The 17,759-nt window shown below is 38.1% G+C and overlaps 1 protein-coding gene across 1 annotated transcript in view; it reads left to right on the plus strand.

Annotated features, from left to right (window-relative positions):
* The first annotated feature begins 7,456 nt into the window (after window positions 1-7,456).
* Window positions 7,457-17,759, plus strand: part of LOC139709127 (uncharacterized) — a 56,228-nt gene continuing 45,925 nt past the window's right edge. The window contains exon 1 of the mRNA XM_071621087.1: window positions 7,457-7,559. Coding sequence (XP_071477188.1) covers window positions 7,457-7,559 — 103 coding nt within the window. The remainder of the gene's footprint in view (window positions 7,560-17,759) is intronic.

Consider the following 17,759-nt stretch of genomic DNA (forward strand, 5'->3'; position numbering starts at 1 on the left):
CTCTGTTGTTTAAGCTCAATATTATCCCAAATTCACATATGATGTCCTTTAAACATTTGCCTTTCAAGTCCATGTCATGGTTTTGAAATTTGATGACGTCATCATACTTTAAATTGTGATTAAAAGTAAAGATGCAAAATCGGACAAGTTTACGTGTTATGTCTATGGGAGGTGATTTTTTTAAAAGCATGCATTGACTTAACAACGTTTAAGCACCTTTATCTCAGCTGATTTTACTTTATTTCCTTTGAAACCTTAGTATGTTGTAACTGAGACAATAAGCTGCAGTAATCATGCATTTTATTCTTTGAAATCTCCTCATCAGATTGACAATTTTGCAGTTTAAAACTGAAAATGAAAATGGAATGTGGACAAAACGATTCCTCATGTATCTTTCACATACATAAGTTTACGTTCCCCCATATTTTCTCGTCGAGACGTATGGCCGAGTGGTTAAAGGCGCCGTCTCAGAGACGTGAGGTTGCGGGTTCGAACCCCACAAGATCACGAAACAATTTTTTTTATTTTACTTTTTTTTCTTCAATTTGTATTATATATTCGTCCATGTAGAAATCACGTTCGTATATAAACGCACCTATACACACACACAGACACACACACACGCCATATCCCTCTTTTTTGTGTGTTGGAGACCACATTGCTTCGACTGCAGCAACATTTTGCAGGTTGACTTTGTCAAACCGATCATAGTATGTAATGACGACGACTGAGGTGTTGTACTTTGAACAATTGTCCTTCAAGACGATGTCATTGTTTTGTAATTTGATGACGTCATTACACTGAAAATTGTGATTAAAGGCAAGGTATCAAAACCAGCCGATTATACTTTTTATGTTGCGGGACGTATTTTTCCCAAGTTGCCAGAAATGGCATAGCGACCTCAGTCGTTACAAGGCCGCTTTTCCGTCTAGCAATGCAATAGATGTTCACACGGCCACGTTAGTTGAGTGGGCATTGACTTCCCCCTGTTATATCTATACATTGTTTTTTTTTTTTGTCTTACCATTTCCGTGGATGACCCGTGGCCGAGTGGTTACAGAAACGGTTTCGCATGCACGCTCAATATAACTTCAAGGTGCCTATATCACATTCTTTTCTTTGTCGATCACAGATGACTGTCATCTGGTGACCACAAGCGTATCACCTAACTCGTCCTCAATGTGACGAGTTTTCATGTCTCGTGGCAAGTGTGATGTTGAACTGAGACCTGAGATCGATTTTCAGGCAAAAATGAGCAGAGCTCATAGTCGAAGCCCTCATGGCTGCAGATTTATTCATATTTTTTATCGTGATTAAACAATAAAGAAGAGTGAAGAATGAACTTTCCTTGTCGTCCTGTCTCCTCAAAGGCTCCAAAATTCTCCCTCTCTGCACCTAAACATTCATATTCTCCTCCTCACACTATTCGGGTTCTCGGAGGATTCAAATCCTGATTACACGTTGCCAAACTCACATGTCAGCCTTATACCCACGTGGAGCGCGTCACCAATGTACCAATCGTCACCCCGCGCTGCAGCCGCGAGCACGTGGTCAGCGTACCAACGCCATGTTCCTCCCGCTGGCTAAATCCTCCTTTAGACTCAATACCAATATGCACTGAGAGCCTCTTGTTGAAATTATTGATTCCGAGGTGAGAGGAATAACACTATTTTCTGAGGGTTGCAGCCCCGAAGAATATAGAGCTATTCCTGTCACCGAGGAGTCCATAATTTCAGTAGAGGCTCGAAATAGTGAATGATATATTTGTTTTATATATTTATCGTCACACAAATCTTTGAAACATATATATATATATATATATATATATATATATATATATAAATGGCTCGACACTAACTTTTTTGTTTATTGGCCCGATGGGGCCACCAAAATCCTAAATTTCATATTTTTGGTGGCCCGAGAGAAAAATTTGGTGTCCCGAAAAAAAAAACAATAAAAAACATTAAAAGTCCTTTTTTTTTAATGAGTCAAATATTTAAGATTTATGATAGTAAGAATTAGAAGTTGGACATATCTACTCATAAATAAACGTCAACAAATTTGCAACACTCACTCTCAGGCATTCAATCAGTCCTTTTCATCCATCCTTTGAACAAATTTAACTGCTAATTTCCGGCACAAAAAGTTACGAATTTATTCACATACTTCTCAAACAATTTTGGTGGCCCGAGGCGGGCCACCAAATTTGCCCTTTTTTGAAATTTGGTGGCCCGACTTTCATTTTTGGTGGCCCCGGGCGACCGGGCCACCGTTAGCGTCGAGCCCTGATATATATATATATATATATATATATATATATATATATATATTAACTTAAATAAATGCCACTCTAATTTGTTTGTTTGCTTTACATACTGCCGCAAAGACGGTTAAAATACCGCGGGCAGTGAACGATATGGTCATGAGATCGACATCGATAGCACTTGAAACACTCTATCAACGAATATACCATGAATATTAAAGAAATAGTGCACTATACCATAAATATGACTTCACAGTATATGGCACACTGTCAACTTAGCACTGTTACGTTTGGTCACACTGTAGTGACGCTTTGTAGACCAATCATGAGATAGCTTCAATGGATTGTGTGTTTCATATGCAATACGTGTTTACATTGGACTCGAGTTCCGGTCTTTCCTTCAATTAAGTGACTTTGTACTTGCCGCTTCGTGTAATTGACGTAATCTAAAGCGCTCTGTTATGTTCTTCGAATACCGCAGTTACCAAGACCCTTAACAAAGGACATGGTTGCAGCATACAATGGACACAGCACTGTATGTGAAAAATGTGTCGGTGAGAATGCGATTTCCTTTGAAACGAAACGGACTTCGGGCTTTTATGAAAAGCTAATTAGAACAAACACGAAAGATGCAAAGTTGAATATTTTCCTAACATCCTATGATTGGAACCACATTGTAAGTGTCTTGCCACTGGTGAATCTTACCAAAAACATTGAATGTTAGTCCGAAGTACAACGAACTTAGTGCCTAGACTGATTTCCCAGAGAAGTATTTTATTATGTTAACATGTATTCAAATCATATACATGTATTACATACTGCTGTGCTGATGCATTCAAATATACGGATTGTTTTTTTCCCCTCTGGGATCTTAGTAAACTTATATGCTTTTTTTTTTTCGTTTCACCTGCTCCTTTAATGGAGAATAGATATCACGCGTAGATTCTTGTTTTTTCTATGAACGGTAATCCCAAGGCAAACTTTCTGGTTGTGAGGAAACAACCTTCCTTGATTTTTTTAAAAGAAAAGATAAATCTCTGCATAACATTTGATCTCGCAAGTAAATAAAACCAAAGAGTTTTCACAGCTCATCCTAGTGCTCCTAGTGCTACAATGTGGCCTCAACCACTGAGCATGCAGAACAATATCTCACCAAGGAGGTTTAAGAGTTGGAGTTCCAACTGGCTGTAATTATTTAAACAGTTGTCAGATTTCTATTGATGTACAAAAGAATTTCACAGGTGCATTTGTGCCTTTGATGATCGATGTTCGAAGCCGCCGTCTTGCTGAGCAATCTGAAGATTCATTTTGAACGTTAACATAATATTGGCCATATTTTGCTTATTCATTTATTAAATGAAATGAAATTTCTCTTAATGATAAAGCATGTAAAACAAAAGTCAATCTTGTGCAGAAATTTGTTCAAAAGTGTAAATCAGAGCTGCATCATGTGAAAATGTTTAAAACTGTACCATCCTGGAAAGCCGGCCTTATCACATTTCCACTTAATTCCGACAAATAAAACTAGCATGGAATAATCTTCAAGTATAATTCTTTATTGATAGATACATCAGATTAGTGCCCGGGTATGCCCAGTCGAGTAATTTTCATCTTCATTTCAGCATTTTTTGCGCAATTTCTATTCGCACATCCTCGTGTCTGTACCACCTATCTTTTATAAGAAGGGATAGCGAAAAATAATTACCATCACAAAGACATATCTTCCTTAAAAAGTGGCTGGTGATTATGCCATGAGACACGAGTCAATTGTCTTCGCATCTGCATGGCAGATCCTGTTTGGCACATGCTTTAAATATTTTTGAGAGGCGGCATCGAACATCTAGTAAAGGAAATAAGACGGTTGTGACTCCATTCTCTTGAACCTCCTTGATCTCACGAACGTTCTGGGACGGAAAAGCAGCAGCGATGAACAGGCACTTTTTTATTCTTGTTCCATATTCCACATTTCATATTCAAGTTTTACATTCCATTTGATTGCAACAAAAAAAAATGTTTAAGACAACAGTCATTTTTAGATAAAATTGCACAAATGTATAAGGACATTATGATGATGTGTAATATGGGGAACCTACTGAAAGCAAAGCTTGTAGGATGTAGGTTCCAAATTTATAATATGAGCGTTTAGTACAATATGCTAATTGCGAAAGATGACGAAACATGCATAAATACAATATGTCGAGATTATGATAAGATCTACGGGATGTACAAATATAGATTGTAATGTTTATGATAAAACTCAAGGTATAAATGCTAAATAAAGTAGCAATTTTGATCAAACAAATGTAGTCACCCGAGCGAGGCATCATTGCGAATAAGCAGAGATATTTCAAGTGATCACGGCAAATAACCAAACATTGCTAAAGGTAGGATTTTTTTAAAATGGCTTTTAGAGCGAATGTGCCTCTGTCACTAGAACAACTATAACCGAAAACAATAATCAGATAATTATGTCCACTTCGTTTGATTACGGAGAAGCATGATGTTATTGCAACCGCAAGGATTAAAAAGAAAAAAGCACACACACAAACACAAACACAAAACAAAGAAAAAAAAACCGATTGTGACATAAACCCCAATGTACTACTTGAGATAAAATGGGGATTAGGTCACGTAAAAAAGGAACTAAAGCAAACTCAATGAGAGAAGAGAATTTATGGAACAGAGAGAGGGGTTTAGATGTGGAATGGAGGAATATATTCATATGGGAGAGAACGAGTCCTAAGAATCAAGTTGTTTCACGTCACAAAACGTTATGCATTCAGACAGATGTGAATGAAATTGGGAGCGATAGCAACTCAAAAATGCCGAATGCTACAGATGCACCACGCAACAAATGGTGTGTCCGTGTATATATGGTTTTTGACAGACCCCCTTAACTATCAAAAAACAAGAAGGGAGCGAGACAAAAAGTACACAAGACTCTGAAACCACTCGAAGGCGTGCGCCAAGCTCAATGAGATAGTTAACAATCTCTTCGGCCGAACTTTCAATGCGCGGAATCCCCGTCGCCGGTTTCGCGGATTTCGCCCTTTGACCTTTTAACTTTTCCCGCGTTCATATCGACATGGATATTGTTTTCAAACATCAATCCGTATATTCCTCTTTATCACGAGCCCTATCTGAACTGCAGCGAAAGCCAATATCATTACATCTGTTCGGCCAATATCGCGGAGGGAATAATGCAGTTTATGGATCGATAAAAAAAATGAAAGCAAAAAAACACACACAGACAAAACTAAATAACCTGTCATGACCACGATAGTTAAACGCAACTCAATTAAAATGGACACGATATTCAAGTGGCCAACGGACAAAATTTTTCGCAGACCTGGGGACTCCTTGACTTTGGGACCGAGAAGGCTGCGGGGATCATGAGGTCCGTTGTGACGATGGGGACTGCACTTTTTTCGGCGTATAAAGTTGATTTGGGTGATTAAACTTAGCAGTATGCTCTTTGTATTGTGATGGGAGACGAGGAAATGAAAATGTTGCTTCCTCCTGAATACGTTGTTTGTATTCCCTTTGCATCCGACTTCTGGCTTTGTTTTTTCCGTTTTTTTCAAAGATTTAGGCTTCCGGACTGAACCCTTAACATAGTAGGGATGTAGAGGTATATTCTCATGGAGAACTCCGATATAAATTATTTGCAAAATATTTCACAATCTCGTGAGGTGGATGTTGCCCATTTACTTCTTTAATGGCGCTTGATCTTTGACGGATATCTGACACCTGGAATTGAATCGGAGGAGCACTTGCCTTTAATATACAAAAACAATATCAGTTAAAATGTATGAGCATGAGGTTAGACAATATTTACGGTGAATGCTTATGATATTTGAAATTAGATCAGAGATTATGATAGAACTTAGTGACATTAGTGCATTTGAAGAATATCTTTTAAAAAGTTTACGGGGAGCACCTCAGCGTAACCGCAACGGTCACGTGACCGAAACGTCACTTGACGAAATACATTTGTAGTGTGACCAGAGTGATGTGAACGAAGCAGATGTCACTCTTCCCTGAAATTCATATTCAAACAACAACAAAAAACACTGTCTTGGAGGCAGGTTCAAGGTACGTGGTGCATTCTCGGCTTGTCATAATGTCATAAGTAAGCAGAACAACACTTCCACGTACTCAGTAGCCTTCGAGCGTTAAAATTCGTTAAACGGTCGGTCGTTTTTCCCAACTGTGGATGTATTGTGCCCTGTCTTATTGTGATGATTGCGTTATTGTTATTACTTTTTGCCCCCGCGTCTTTTTATCGATAGTTTTAATTTCAGCGCACTCAGTCAAAATAATTGGCGACCCCTCATCAGCAAAAGACTTTCCCTCGAAGATTTCTGCTTTTTATCTGCCGCGCCAAGCTTCCCCCCGCAAGAAACCAGAAACCTATTTCAGTCGACCTAAGCCTTGTTAGCGATAACACCCAAACGATAATTGGGATGCGTCCCCGTAGTTACGGCGAACCTACTTGACTTCTGGTCGATCGTTATTCCCCTTGCGAGGAAAGATGAATTTGTGTCTTTTATGTGTGTTTTTGTGTGTTTTTAAGATTGTTAAAAAAAGATTTTAAGAAGAAATTGCAAACGAGCAGTAGCAATTAAAATGTTAAAAGATGAAGCAAAACAGAAACTTACTGAGAGTCGATCTCAAATTCAAACAACACGAAACTATCAGTACAATCGCCTATCTTCTTTAATGAAGCGATAGTTTGACGTCCAATAATCTCTCTCTCTCAGAAAATGTGTAATTATTGTAAAGTAAGTTGCCCGTTACTTGCTAATAGGGTCCTGCATGAATAGCTTTTCTTTCGTATAGAGTCATACAATCAAAGGTGTTTCGGGTTTTGCAAATGCGTAAGAATAGAAGAGTCATAAAGATATCATGATTCAATAAGATTCTGCAAGCCTGATTTATATGTTTGCAGTGTATTAGTAAATTATTTGGCCGTTATGTGTCTTGAAGCTCAGTGCACTTGTTATCGTTTTACTCGGCAGATGTGGGTACTCCGACTGACTAGCATACAGGTGCATGTCAGTTTCAGTAGTTCAAGAGAGCGTCAACAACACCAGACACTCAGGGACGATTTTCTCCGAGCAGCACGCATTATTGGTGGAGATCGAACCTCTCACGGAAGAGACCAAGTAAACGCAAGGAATCGAGGCCATCATGAGGGTCGTCCTGTGGATGGCGCTTCTATCTACCGGGTTGGCATCATCATCATCGTCGTCGGCCTCGACCACGAACGTGAAGGATGACTGCAGGAAGTCAGGTAATGATCGGATGCCCGTTTTACACCTTTTTGGAGAGTGGGGATTTTTTTTCTTCTTCTTTTTCTTTCTTAAGGGATTACAACTAAGAAAAGAAAATGCGGTTCTATTTATCAATGATAAACTCTTCGCCGTTAGTCTTCATCCCTTGTAATACCGCTCATTCAGTTAAACTACACAAAGGAGTCTAGTAAATACACTTGTGCCTTTTAGCTTGTCGTAAGCAAATAAAGCGAGCAGACGATGTAGCTTCCCAACTATTATCATCATCATATTATCATTATTATTCTTTCTTGTTATTATCAATATTATAATTATCATTATAATTATCATTATTATTGTTATTATTATTATCATTATCATTATCAAGAATATATTATAATTACTATTATCGTTATATCATCATCATCACATCATCATCATCAACGTCATCATTATGTTTTGTATCATCACCATAATCATAAAAAAATGGAGCAGATAATAAATGACAGGAAGACCAAAGGTTGGATGAGTCATAAACTCGTCACTTTTGGACTGCTTGGAGAGCAATGCTCGTCAGCTGTAAACACTCCATGGTCTTTGGTCACGTGATTATGTTATCGTCTGCACACACGCTGCGAAATTTCCCCTGCGCTCATCTATATGCAAAGTTTAATGCATATGCTTATGAATGTATATGTATGCATATACATATATATACAGTGTATATATGCATGTATTTTATATGCTTTGCAAAGTCGAATGTATATACTTATGATCATAATCCCTGATTTATTCTGTGTTATGTTTTGTTGGGGGAAAAAAAGGAATGAAAATAAATGAATTTAATTGAATATCGCGGTAGAGATGCAAATGTATACATTTCGGATTTGATTTGATTTGATTTGATTTGATTTGATTTGATTTGATTTGATTTGATTTGATTTGATTTGATTTGATTTGATTTGATTTGATTTGATTTGATTTGATTTGATTCGATTTGATTTGATTAATTCACAAAATAAATTCTACACAAATACGCACATAATTTGCACGTGAAATATGTCATGCACATTTTATGGATCGTCAAATGCTATGAAAAGCTTGACTGGGATGTCCAGTGATTATAAATTACACATAATTATGTACAGAAACATTATTTAGAAAAATGTATTATGCAAGTTTAATGGATTCATGGATAGGGATATGAGAGAAGGAGAGAGAAGGGAAGAAAGATTGAGAGAAAAAAATCAGAAGAGGGGTACTCTACATCATGGTGGTTAAAGGTATGCAAAATTGATAATTCTGGTACCATGGAAAGAATAGTTACTATAATGTCTACGTGATGTATTCCACGTATACAGATTTGTCGGGGTCTGAATCGTACATGCGAATCAGTATGTATGATTATACAGCATTCTTTGTGGAGAGAATTGACTTCACTTTGCGTGTGTGTGTGTGTGTGTGTGTGTGTGTGTGTGTTGTGCGTGTGTGTTGTGTGCGTTGGTAAGCATGTGTGTCGGTCGGCGTCATGTATATCTGTTTTAATGAAATATGACCTGTGTGTTCATGTGTGCATGCGCATTTCCAAAACACGTATTATATTCCGTTATGAAAGAATGATGTAAATTGAGTGCATACTTATGCTCAGCGATTTGCATGACTAGTGTGTGAATTTTGAAAGGTTATAAGATTATGTTTATTTTTGTACCTTTTGATGGTTTGAATGAAACTCCAGCGAAACTGAAGGAATAGAAAAGTGTTCTCTCCGATAAAGAAGAGTTTACTTCGAGTATGGGAGCGGGAGGGGGGAGAGATCACATTTTCTTAGCCACCTCCAGGTGGGTGAATCTGGTCAGAAGGGGTTTATGCATCCGACAGTGTTCAGTTATCTGTTTATCTTTTTAGGGGGATCAAAAAAGGCCCCAACAACAACTTCTTGAAGCGTGGTTGTTCTTTAACCATCACATTTAAGAAAACAGTTTAACAACATGCGGAGGGAACTCGAGCTTCTTGATAAATTAGATTGCTCTATTTAATCGTCTATCTGCTTTAGAGTTATGTAGGCCAGCTTTTTCAGTAATTCGACGTTATTCAAACTACTGTGTTTTGGTTTAAAAATGATTATTACCAATTTCTTCTTTCCTCCTCCTCCTCACCTCCCTCCTGCCCGCATTTAGCAGAAATCGACTGCAGCCGAAATTGTTGATTCGGTTTAGTCTCAAACAAATCACACGCAGTAATTTTTCATATTGCCTTATAAATTCGGCATTAACTAGGCCAATTTTCGCATTTTCAGCTCTAATTTCTTTGACACGACATCATGTTGCTCCTGCGACAATTGCTCCGGTTGTATTTTCTCCAAGGACTTGGGTAAGGGTTAGGATTCTTATAAGGTTTTAGCTTGATGTGAGGATTTAGGATAAGGGTTATTTTTGTGGGTGTAAGGTTTTAGTTGGCTTACCGTGCAGATATTTAATGGGAGCAATAAATTGTCGCAGGAGCAAGTGCCATGGAACCCTAATTTCCACTATCTGGAATATGAAGTAAAAGTTGCGCTGTTGATGTTGTTTGCGCCTGATTAGTATGTCTATCTGAATCTAAATCGTGTTTTTACCGAATGTTTACAAGGAATACGGGCCGATGGATGGTTTATTTTGCTGCTCATGAAATCAGCATTTATTAATGATCAGAGACAATCGGTCATGCAATTTGACAGCAACGACGCAAAGAGCTTTCCCACAACTGGAAAAGCGATTACAATTCCGGTATTTTTGTCCAAGATGCTATCAAGTTTCCACAAAGAGATTTTACGCGGGCAGCAGCATGAACGCCGGCAGCGCCGTAAGCATCTTCTGTCAGTTGGGATGTTGTGTTTTGTTCATAGGGTTTTGCTATACGTATGGCGCGTGAACACGGCAAAAACTATCATGAAACGCTTGTTCGTCGACTCCGAAAGAAGAGCTCCACAAAATTTTGATACAACTCCAAGGTAATCTTTCTTGCTTGATCAGCGGATTTTTATTTATGACAGAAGAGGCAATTTACTGAAGATTATGAAAGAAAGAAGAAATCATGAGGTTTCTCCCGGGATTTCACCGTACTACTTTCTCAACAACAAAAAATAGATATCAAATGATCTAATTAGTATGGCATCTCACAAAGAATTTGACTGCCCATCAAAGATTTAAGATTTTTTTTCTGAGAGATTGGCTTTCCATGTTAGTTATTTACCAAAGTTCCCTCCCGTCCATTCCTATATATAGTCGGTCTACTGAACACACGCGCGCAGACATTTATGATATAAAAATCAAACCGCTAGATATATACAGGCAGGAAGAAAATACAGTCACGATATGCATTGTTATTTCAATAATGCCGAACTCCTCAAGAAAAAAATCAACTCGACTGACATGTTGTTTGCTGTATGTATTACTATATGTTCGTGTGTATGTATGTCTTTTTGTGATTGTGTGTGTGTGCGTGTTGTGTGGTGTGTGTGGAAGTGGATGTATGTGCGTTTCGGTGTGTGCATACATAGAAAGATGAACATTCTAAAAAACGAATTTGTACTATCGAGGACGTCATCGTAGATGATCTGTCTCTGAGAAAGTTTGATGACATCGCCTCCTCGATGTCGCCTTGAGCATGAAAATGAATCAAAATATGTCTGTTATAACCGGTCAATGACCTACCAAGCAATGAACGATGAATGAAATGTGTCTGTCATAACCGTCAATAAGCAACCAAGCAATGAGTGACAGGACACACACACACACACACACACACGCACACACACACACACAAACACACACACACACACACACACACACATACACACAAATAGAATAGTGAAGGAACTAGGAAGAGCATAATGCAGGAGCCATCGGAATTACGTGACTGGTACGCCCATTCTATCGAGGTGCCCTTTGAACCAATACTAGTTGACTGATTAATATTCTCATGGCATTAGATGACTATTGAATGGTATCAGTCCATCTTTTTTTTGGTTTTGTTCTGCCTATTTATTTTATTTGTGTATAATGTAGTAGCATATATATTTTTTTTATTTCATTTCATTTGTCTATGTAATCTGTAACAGTCATTAAGTACTCTGAATGTAACTCTGAATCTGCATTTGCATATTCTTATATATTCAACTCTACAAAGGGGATCCCTTTGTCTCAAACTTTTGGCTTTTTTGTGAACTCCCCGACACATTTTACACAGTCTTTATATTTCTATTTTTATGATTATCAAAAACGTGAATTGAATTGAATTGGGGAAAAAAATGAATTATTTTCCTAACGGTTCCACAAATTTGCTCCAATCGTTCCTTGTTTCTGTTGTCTTCGTGTAATCGCATACTCCACACGCAAAATCATATCCTTCTCTGTGGTTCATTAACCTCACATGAATCCATAAATCACTCAAAATGGATTTCATGTCCACCAGTACGTGTGGAAAACAAAATCTCGCATGGACAAGAATGTCTGACCTTCTTAATTGATCCCAACCACTGGCGATTTTAGTAATTTGCATTGTTCGGGCGTGCGCGAATCGGGTCACTAAAATAATTGACATTGGGTCCCGTTGTTTAGATAACTTTTCGTCGAGAGGAAATTAATGTTTGCGACAAACTCAAGGCAACTCGTTGTTATCCCAGCGATGTTCGAACTCCTTGAGTATAAAGTTTCTTGAACCGTCTCTTGTGAATAAACTTTCGGTAGCAATGACGTGTGAAAACATGTGGCTATTTGTTGTCGCTGTTTTCATCGTAGGTTTTAGTTTTTGCATTTACTTTCAAATACCTCTTGACGTCTTGTGAAAAAGGAAAGCACCTCAAACAGTCAAATTAGAAGTTTTCATCCACTTATGAGTCTTCAGACACTTTTAGCTGGATAATCCATACTGTTTACAGAGGGTGGCAGTAAGAGTCCGCTTGGTGGAAAACTGTCGTCTGCACAAGATCTTAATGATGGGCAAAATAAAGATCATACTTATCCTGGGCAGCCTCTTCATACTTATTTTGTGGATATAACCTCTTCAGTGTTGCCACTGCTCTACCAGCTACAGTAACCTTAGCAATGCTATTAACGTATACCCAATTATAGGGGTGAATGTGATGAGATAGACACCCACGAATCATTACACTGCCCACTAGTTATACAGCCTAAAAAAAGAATACGAGATATACACCTCACGAGTCAAGCAATTATCAATTTCAGTTTCATTTCAATTACTTTATTTACACACAACAAATGGTAATACATAATACAAAGTATACATTTGACAATCATATTGCTTTAGCAATTTGTAAGAAACATAAGACATAAAGTAGGGATCGGGACATATTATACAGCCCACGCGCAACGCACCAAGTAAACAAGGCCCGCAAGCTCGTCATCAAGCTATATCGGCCCACGAGCGATGAGGTAAACGACCTAGACACTACGGGCAACTGATAATGTTTAGATCGTGGGCTCTATGACTCGTGGATATAATGACGCAATGACCTTTTACTCAATATCTAGCTCGTGGGCCGTATGACTCGTGGGTGTCTTGCTCGCGGGATGACCCCAATTATACACTTGAGTCGAGAGGGACACCGTCACCGTCCGGTAAATCTTCTTGTCCAGTGATGTATGTACTTGGCGGGATTCGACCTCTGGACCCAAGTTTGAAAGGCAATTGTCTTGATACCACAGTGTCCTCACAATATATAATACTATAGGGCACAGGTGCAACAAGAAAATAGACATCCTAACCACGCTACCAAACAAACATACATACGTAAGCACTTACGAATAAACATGTTTACATGCATACATTATGCATAATTACATACATAAATAAATATACACTTACACACATACATACATACATACACACACATAGGCCTACGTACACACCCACATACATACATACATACATATATACATACATATATACATACATGCATAGGTTCCCTATAAATCTTTAACTGCCATCTAAAAAAGAGGCGAAAGTGGTTTGTTCAGCAAATTTCATCCTAGAAAATTGTCATGGGTTTCCGAGAACGTGACGCATGTAGATGTCAACATAATATGATTATCACCACTATGATGCTAATGAATACGAATCTCAAAATTTGAAAGAAAATGCAAAGATTTCTTCTTTTCTCCTGTATTTGTTTCGATAGTTAATTGTTTTTCTTTCTGTCTTTCTTTCTTTCTTGCTTGCATTCCTACAAAATCCTTACATTACGTTTCATTTACGTATGATACACCATGATAAGCTCATAAACCATTCGACACACACAGACACCATTGTTATTGTAAACATGCGTGCAAAATATGCGCGATGTATAATTCATCAACCTACACATGGCGAATACATGGCTTTTTCATTCTGCATAATCTCTCTTACTTCAGCTCTGTATTTCTTTTCTGTAAATCCATCTACCCCCCCCCATCTCTCTTTCTCTCTGAATATAACATATTGCTTTTCTTTGCATATTATACGTATGCTTACACACATGTAAGCATACAATAATATATGTTTACGTTTGCAACTCCTCCTCAGGTGTAAGGCACGACTGCATGTGATCTTCACTTCAGCTGTTATCTATTCCTCTCCTGACCCCCCCCTTTTATCCCCCCCCCCCTATCTCTCTCTCTCTCTCTCTCTCTCTCTCTCTCCCTCTCTATTTTCCTCTCTATTTTGCCATTGTGACGTATTGTTGGAGAGTAGCCTAATATCTGCGTCTCATGCTATTTTCTTTTTAATCATGGGGAGAGGGGAGGTTACTAATCGTAAGTCATGTGTGTGTGAGGGTGCGCGTTTGTGTGTGTGTGTGAACCAACTGAACACAATGACCCTCTATCTATGCATCCATGGACTTTATTATCATATCATAGAGTCGAACACAACTCTGTGTGAATTTGATGTATGATAATGATAAATATGTTTTAATTTTTATTTTAAATGAAATCTTGATAAATATTCCGGGAAATAGATTTACTTTTAAAATGTTAACATTGTTGCCTAAATTCGTTTTGCGTTTCATATATGTATATATATATATATATATATATATATATATATATATATATGTATATATATATATGTATATATATATATATATATATATATATATATATATATATAACAGCAATAATTAGTTTCTGCTCGGAGTCCTAAGAAAGTATAGATTCACAACAGTAGGTCAATATAAAAACTCCGTTAGAGACGTAAATTTGTCAAATTTACGTCTCTAACCGAGTTTTTATATTGACCTTTTATACTGTTGTAAATATATATATATATATATATATATATATATATATATATGGTATAGTGAAAACTTTGAGCAAAGAAAATGGGTTTCCATCGCTCTACCGACTGAACTATAGAGCACTGGTCTAGTATCCGGATTTGAATCCCGATGGAAATACATTTTCTTTGCTCAAAGTTTTCGATGTATATATATATATATATATATATATATATATATATGCATATTCTTTACGGGAGACGAAACATACATGGGGACAATAGAAATACATAGCTTTATTCTTATTGTTCACCACTACCCCCATTTTTTCTCCGTTCGTCCTGTCGTCTGTAAGGTATCTCCCCCACTTGTCCACGCCCTCACCTCTTTTCACCGTTTTGGCGGCGCTTCATTTTCGGCCCCTTCCGGATTCGTTCTGTCAGCGGACTGAGGAATCCTCTACCACCGCGCGTTACAATCTATCGGAATGGTCCTGATCTTCCCGTGGCTCATGCTTGTAAAAATATCAAACTGACAGTGCGAGGGATGCGCGTCTGTTGCCACGGAGAATTGACACGGACATATTGGATAAAACGAACGACGGCAAATAGCTAGAGCTTGAGGGGATAGGTGCAATACAAGCGATAGGCCTAGTAGAACGAGAACCATAAAAAAAGAAATACAGAGCTGAAGTAAGAGAGATTCTCTTTCTCTCTGAATATAACATATTGCTTTTCTTTGCATGCTATACGTACGCTTCGATATCTTTTTTACGTTTGAGACTCCTCCTCAGGCATGTCAGGTATTAAAGGAGACCTCCGGATGACTTTCAGATTTTTCCATTTGAACAACTATAAATTAGTTATACTGAGGACAGAGTTTCAGAATTTATGGCAATTGGGATGAAGAATTACAATATTTTCAAAATTTAGAACAAATTGCACTGAACAAGGATGATGACATGGTAGAGTCACCATATGAATGCACGAGATGGGGCTAAGGAAGCAGAACAAAAGATGAAGGCATGCATACATTACACACAGGTGAACTCGCAAGCAAGCGGTATTGATGTAATAGAATTACACTGCCACATTTCTAAAATATGTGAACCTCCTATGTCATCATCCTTGTCCAGTGTAATTTGTTTAAGGTTTTTCAAAGTATTGTTTCTGTACTCAAGAATCACAATAAATTTTACAAATCTATACAAGGAGTTGTCAATTTATGTACTGCATGATGTGAAATTATGAAAATCGTGTGGAATGCCCCTTTAGGGCACGACTGCATGACAATGATCTTCACTTCAGCTGTTATCTATTCCTCTCCTGACCCCCCCCCCCTTTTATCCCCCTCTCTATCTCTCTCTCTCTCTTCCTCTCCATTTTCCTCTCTGTTTTGCCATTGTGACGTATTGTTGGAGAGTAGCCTAATATCTGCGTCTCATGCTATTTTCTTTTTAATCATATGGGAGGGAGGGGAGGTTACTCTGAGTGTGTGAGGGTGTGCGTTTGTGTGTGTGTGTGAACCAACTGAACACAATGACACTTTATCTATGCATCTATGGACTTCTACTCTGTGTGAATTAGATGTATGATGATGATAAATATGTTTTAATTTTGATTTTAAATGAACCCTTGATAAATATTCCGGGAAAAATATAGCCTTACTTTAAAACGTTTAAGATTTCAAATTACATTCATATTAGATTATATATATATATATATATATATATATATATATATATATATATATATATATACGGGAGACAAAACATACATGGGAACAATAGAAATAGCTTTATTCTGATCGTTCACTCCTGTCCCCCCCCCCCCCCGCTTTTCCCCCCATTTTTCGCTCGTCCTGTCATCTGTAAGGGATCTCATCCACCTGTCCACGCCCTCACCTCTTTTCACCCTTTCGGCGGCGCTTCATTTTCCGCCCCATCCGGATTCGTTCTGTCAGCGGACTGGAGAATCCTCTACCACCGCGCGTTACAATCTATCGGAATGGTCTTGATCTTCCCGTGGCTCATGCTTGTAAAAATATCAAACTGACAGTGCGAGGGATGCGCGTCTGTTGCCACGGAGAATTGACACGGACATATTGGATAAAACGAACGACGGCATATAGCCAGAGCTTGAGGGGATAGGTGCAATACAAGCGATAGGCCTAGTAGAACCAACGATAACCATGAAAAAGAGCAGACCCCCCCCCCAAAAAAAAAAAAAAAAAAGAAAGCTCTTCCACTTTCAATGTTAGTCCGAGTTGCATACACAGCGCTCATCCGCGCCCTTCGAAGACGTGTAATTCGTGCATACACATATTTGCACACGCACTTAAACGCAACACACATGCACAACGCAATGCAATGGAAATATTGTAACTCGGAAGCAACACACTTATTACACCCACTCACATACACAAAAGTATGCATCTTTATATTTCACGTATATTCTATTTCATTTATCTCTATGGAGTAGTGTAGGGGGCATATACCATTCTGTCAAGATTTTAATTGTTTCCTTTTCCGTCAACGCCTATATTTCTGTGCCATATTATCAATATTTTTTTTTGTCGCGAAACTGTACTCCCGCTGTCAAACACGCTTTAAACAAAGCAGAACAAAACAGAAATGACACTGCAGTCAAGCAAAGAATCCGAATGTGCGAGGAAGTTCCAACTAATTGGGTGAAACCAAATTCGATGTTTATCAAACGCTGCAGTCAGCACCAAGCTCTCATAAGCCAGGAAGCTTTCTTGCGTGTTGACGGAGAGAGGTTTATCAAGCAAGAATGACATGAAGGAGTGTGGATGGATTTGCATGTATACACACATACACACATACACATACACACACACACACACACACACACACACACACACACACACACACACACACACGTACACATAGCAAAATCCCCATATTCTTTAAAATATTTACGCAATCTGTGTATTTCAAACAGGATAT

This window comes from Diadema antillarum, unplaced genomic scaffold (assembly GCF_040938485.1).
Source record: "Diadema antillarum isolate AM-2024a unplaced genomic scaffold, OU_Dant_1.0 seq00001410_RagTag, whole genome shotgun sequence".
In the NCBI taxonomy this organism is placed as follows: Eukaryota; Metazoa; Echinodermata; class Echinoidea; order Diadematoida; family Diadematidae; genus Diadema; species Diadema antillarum.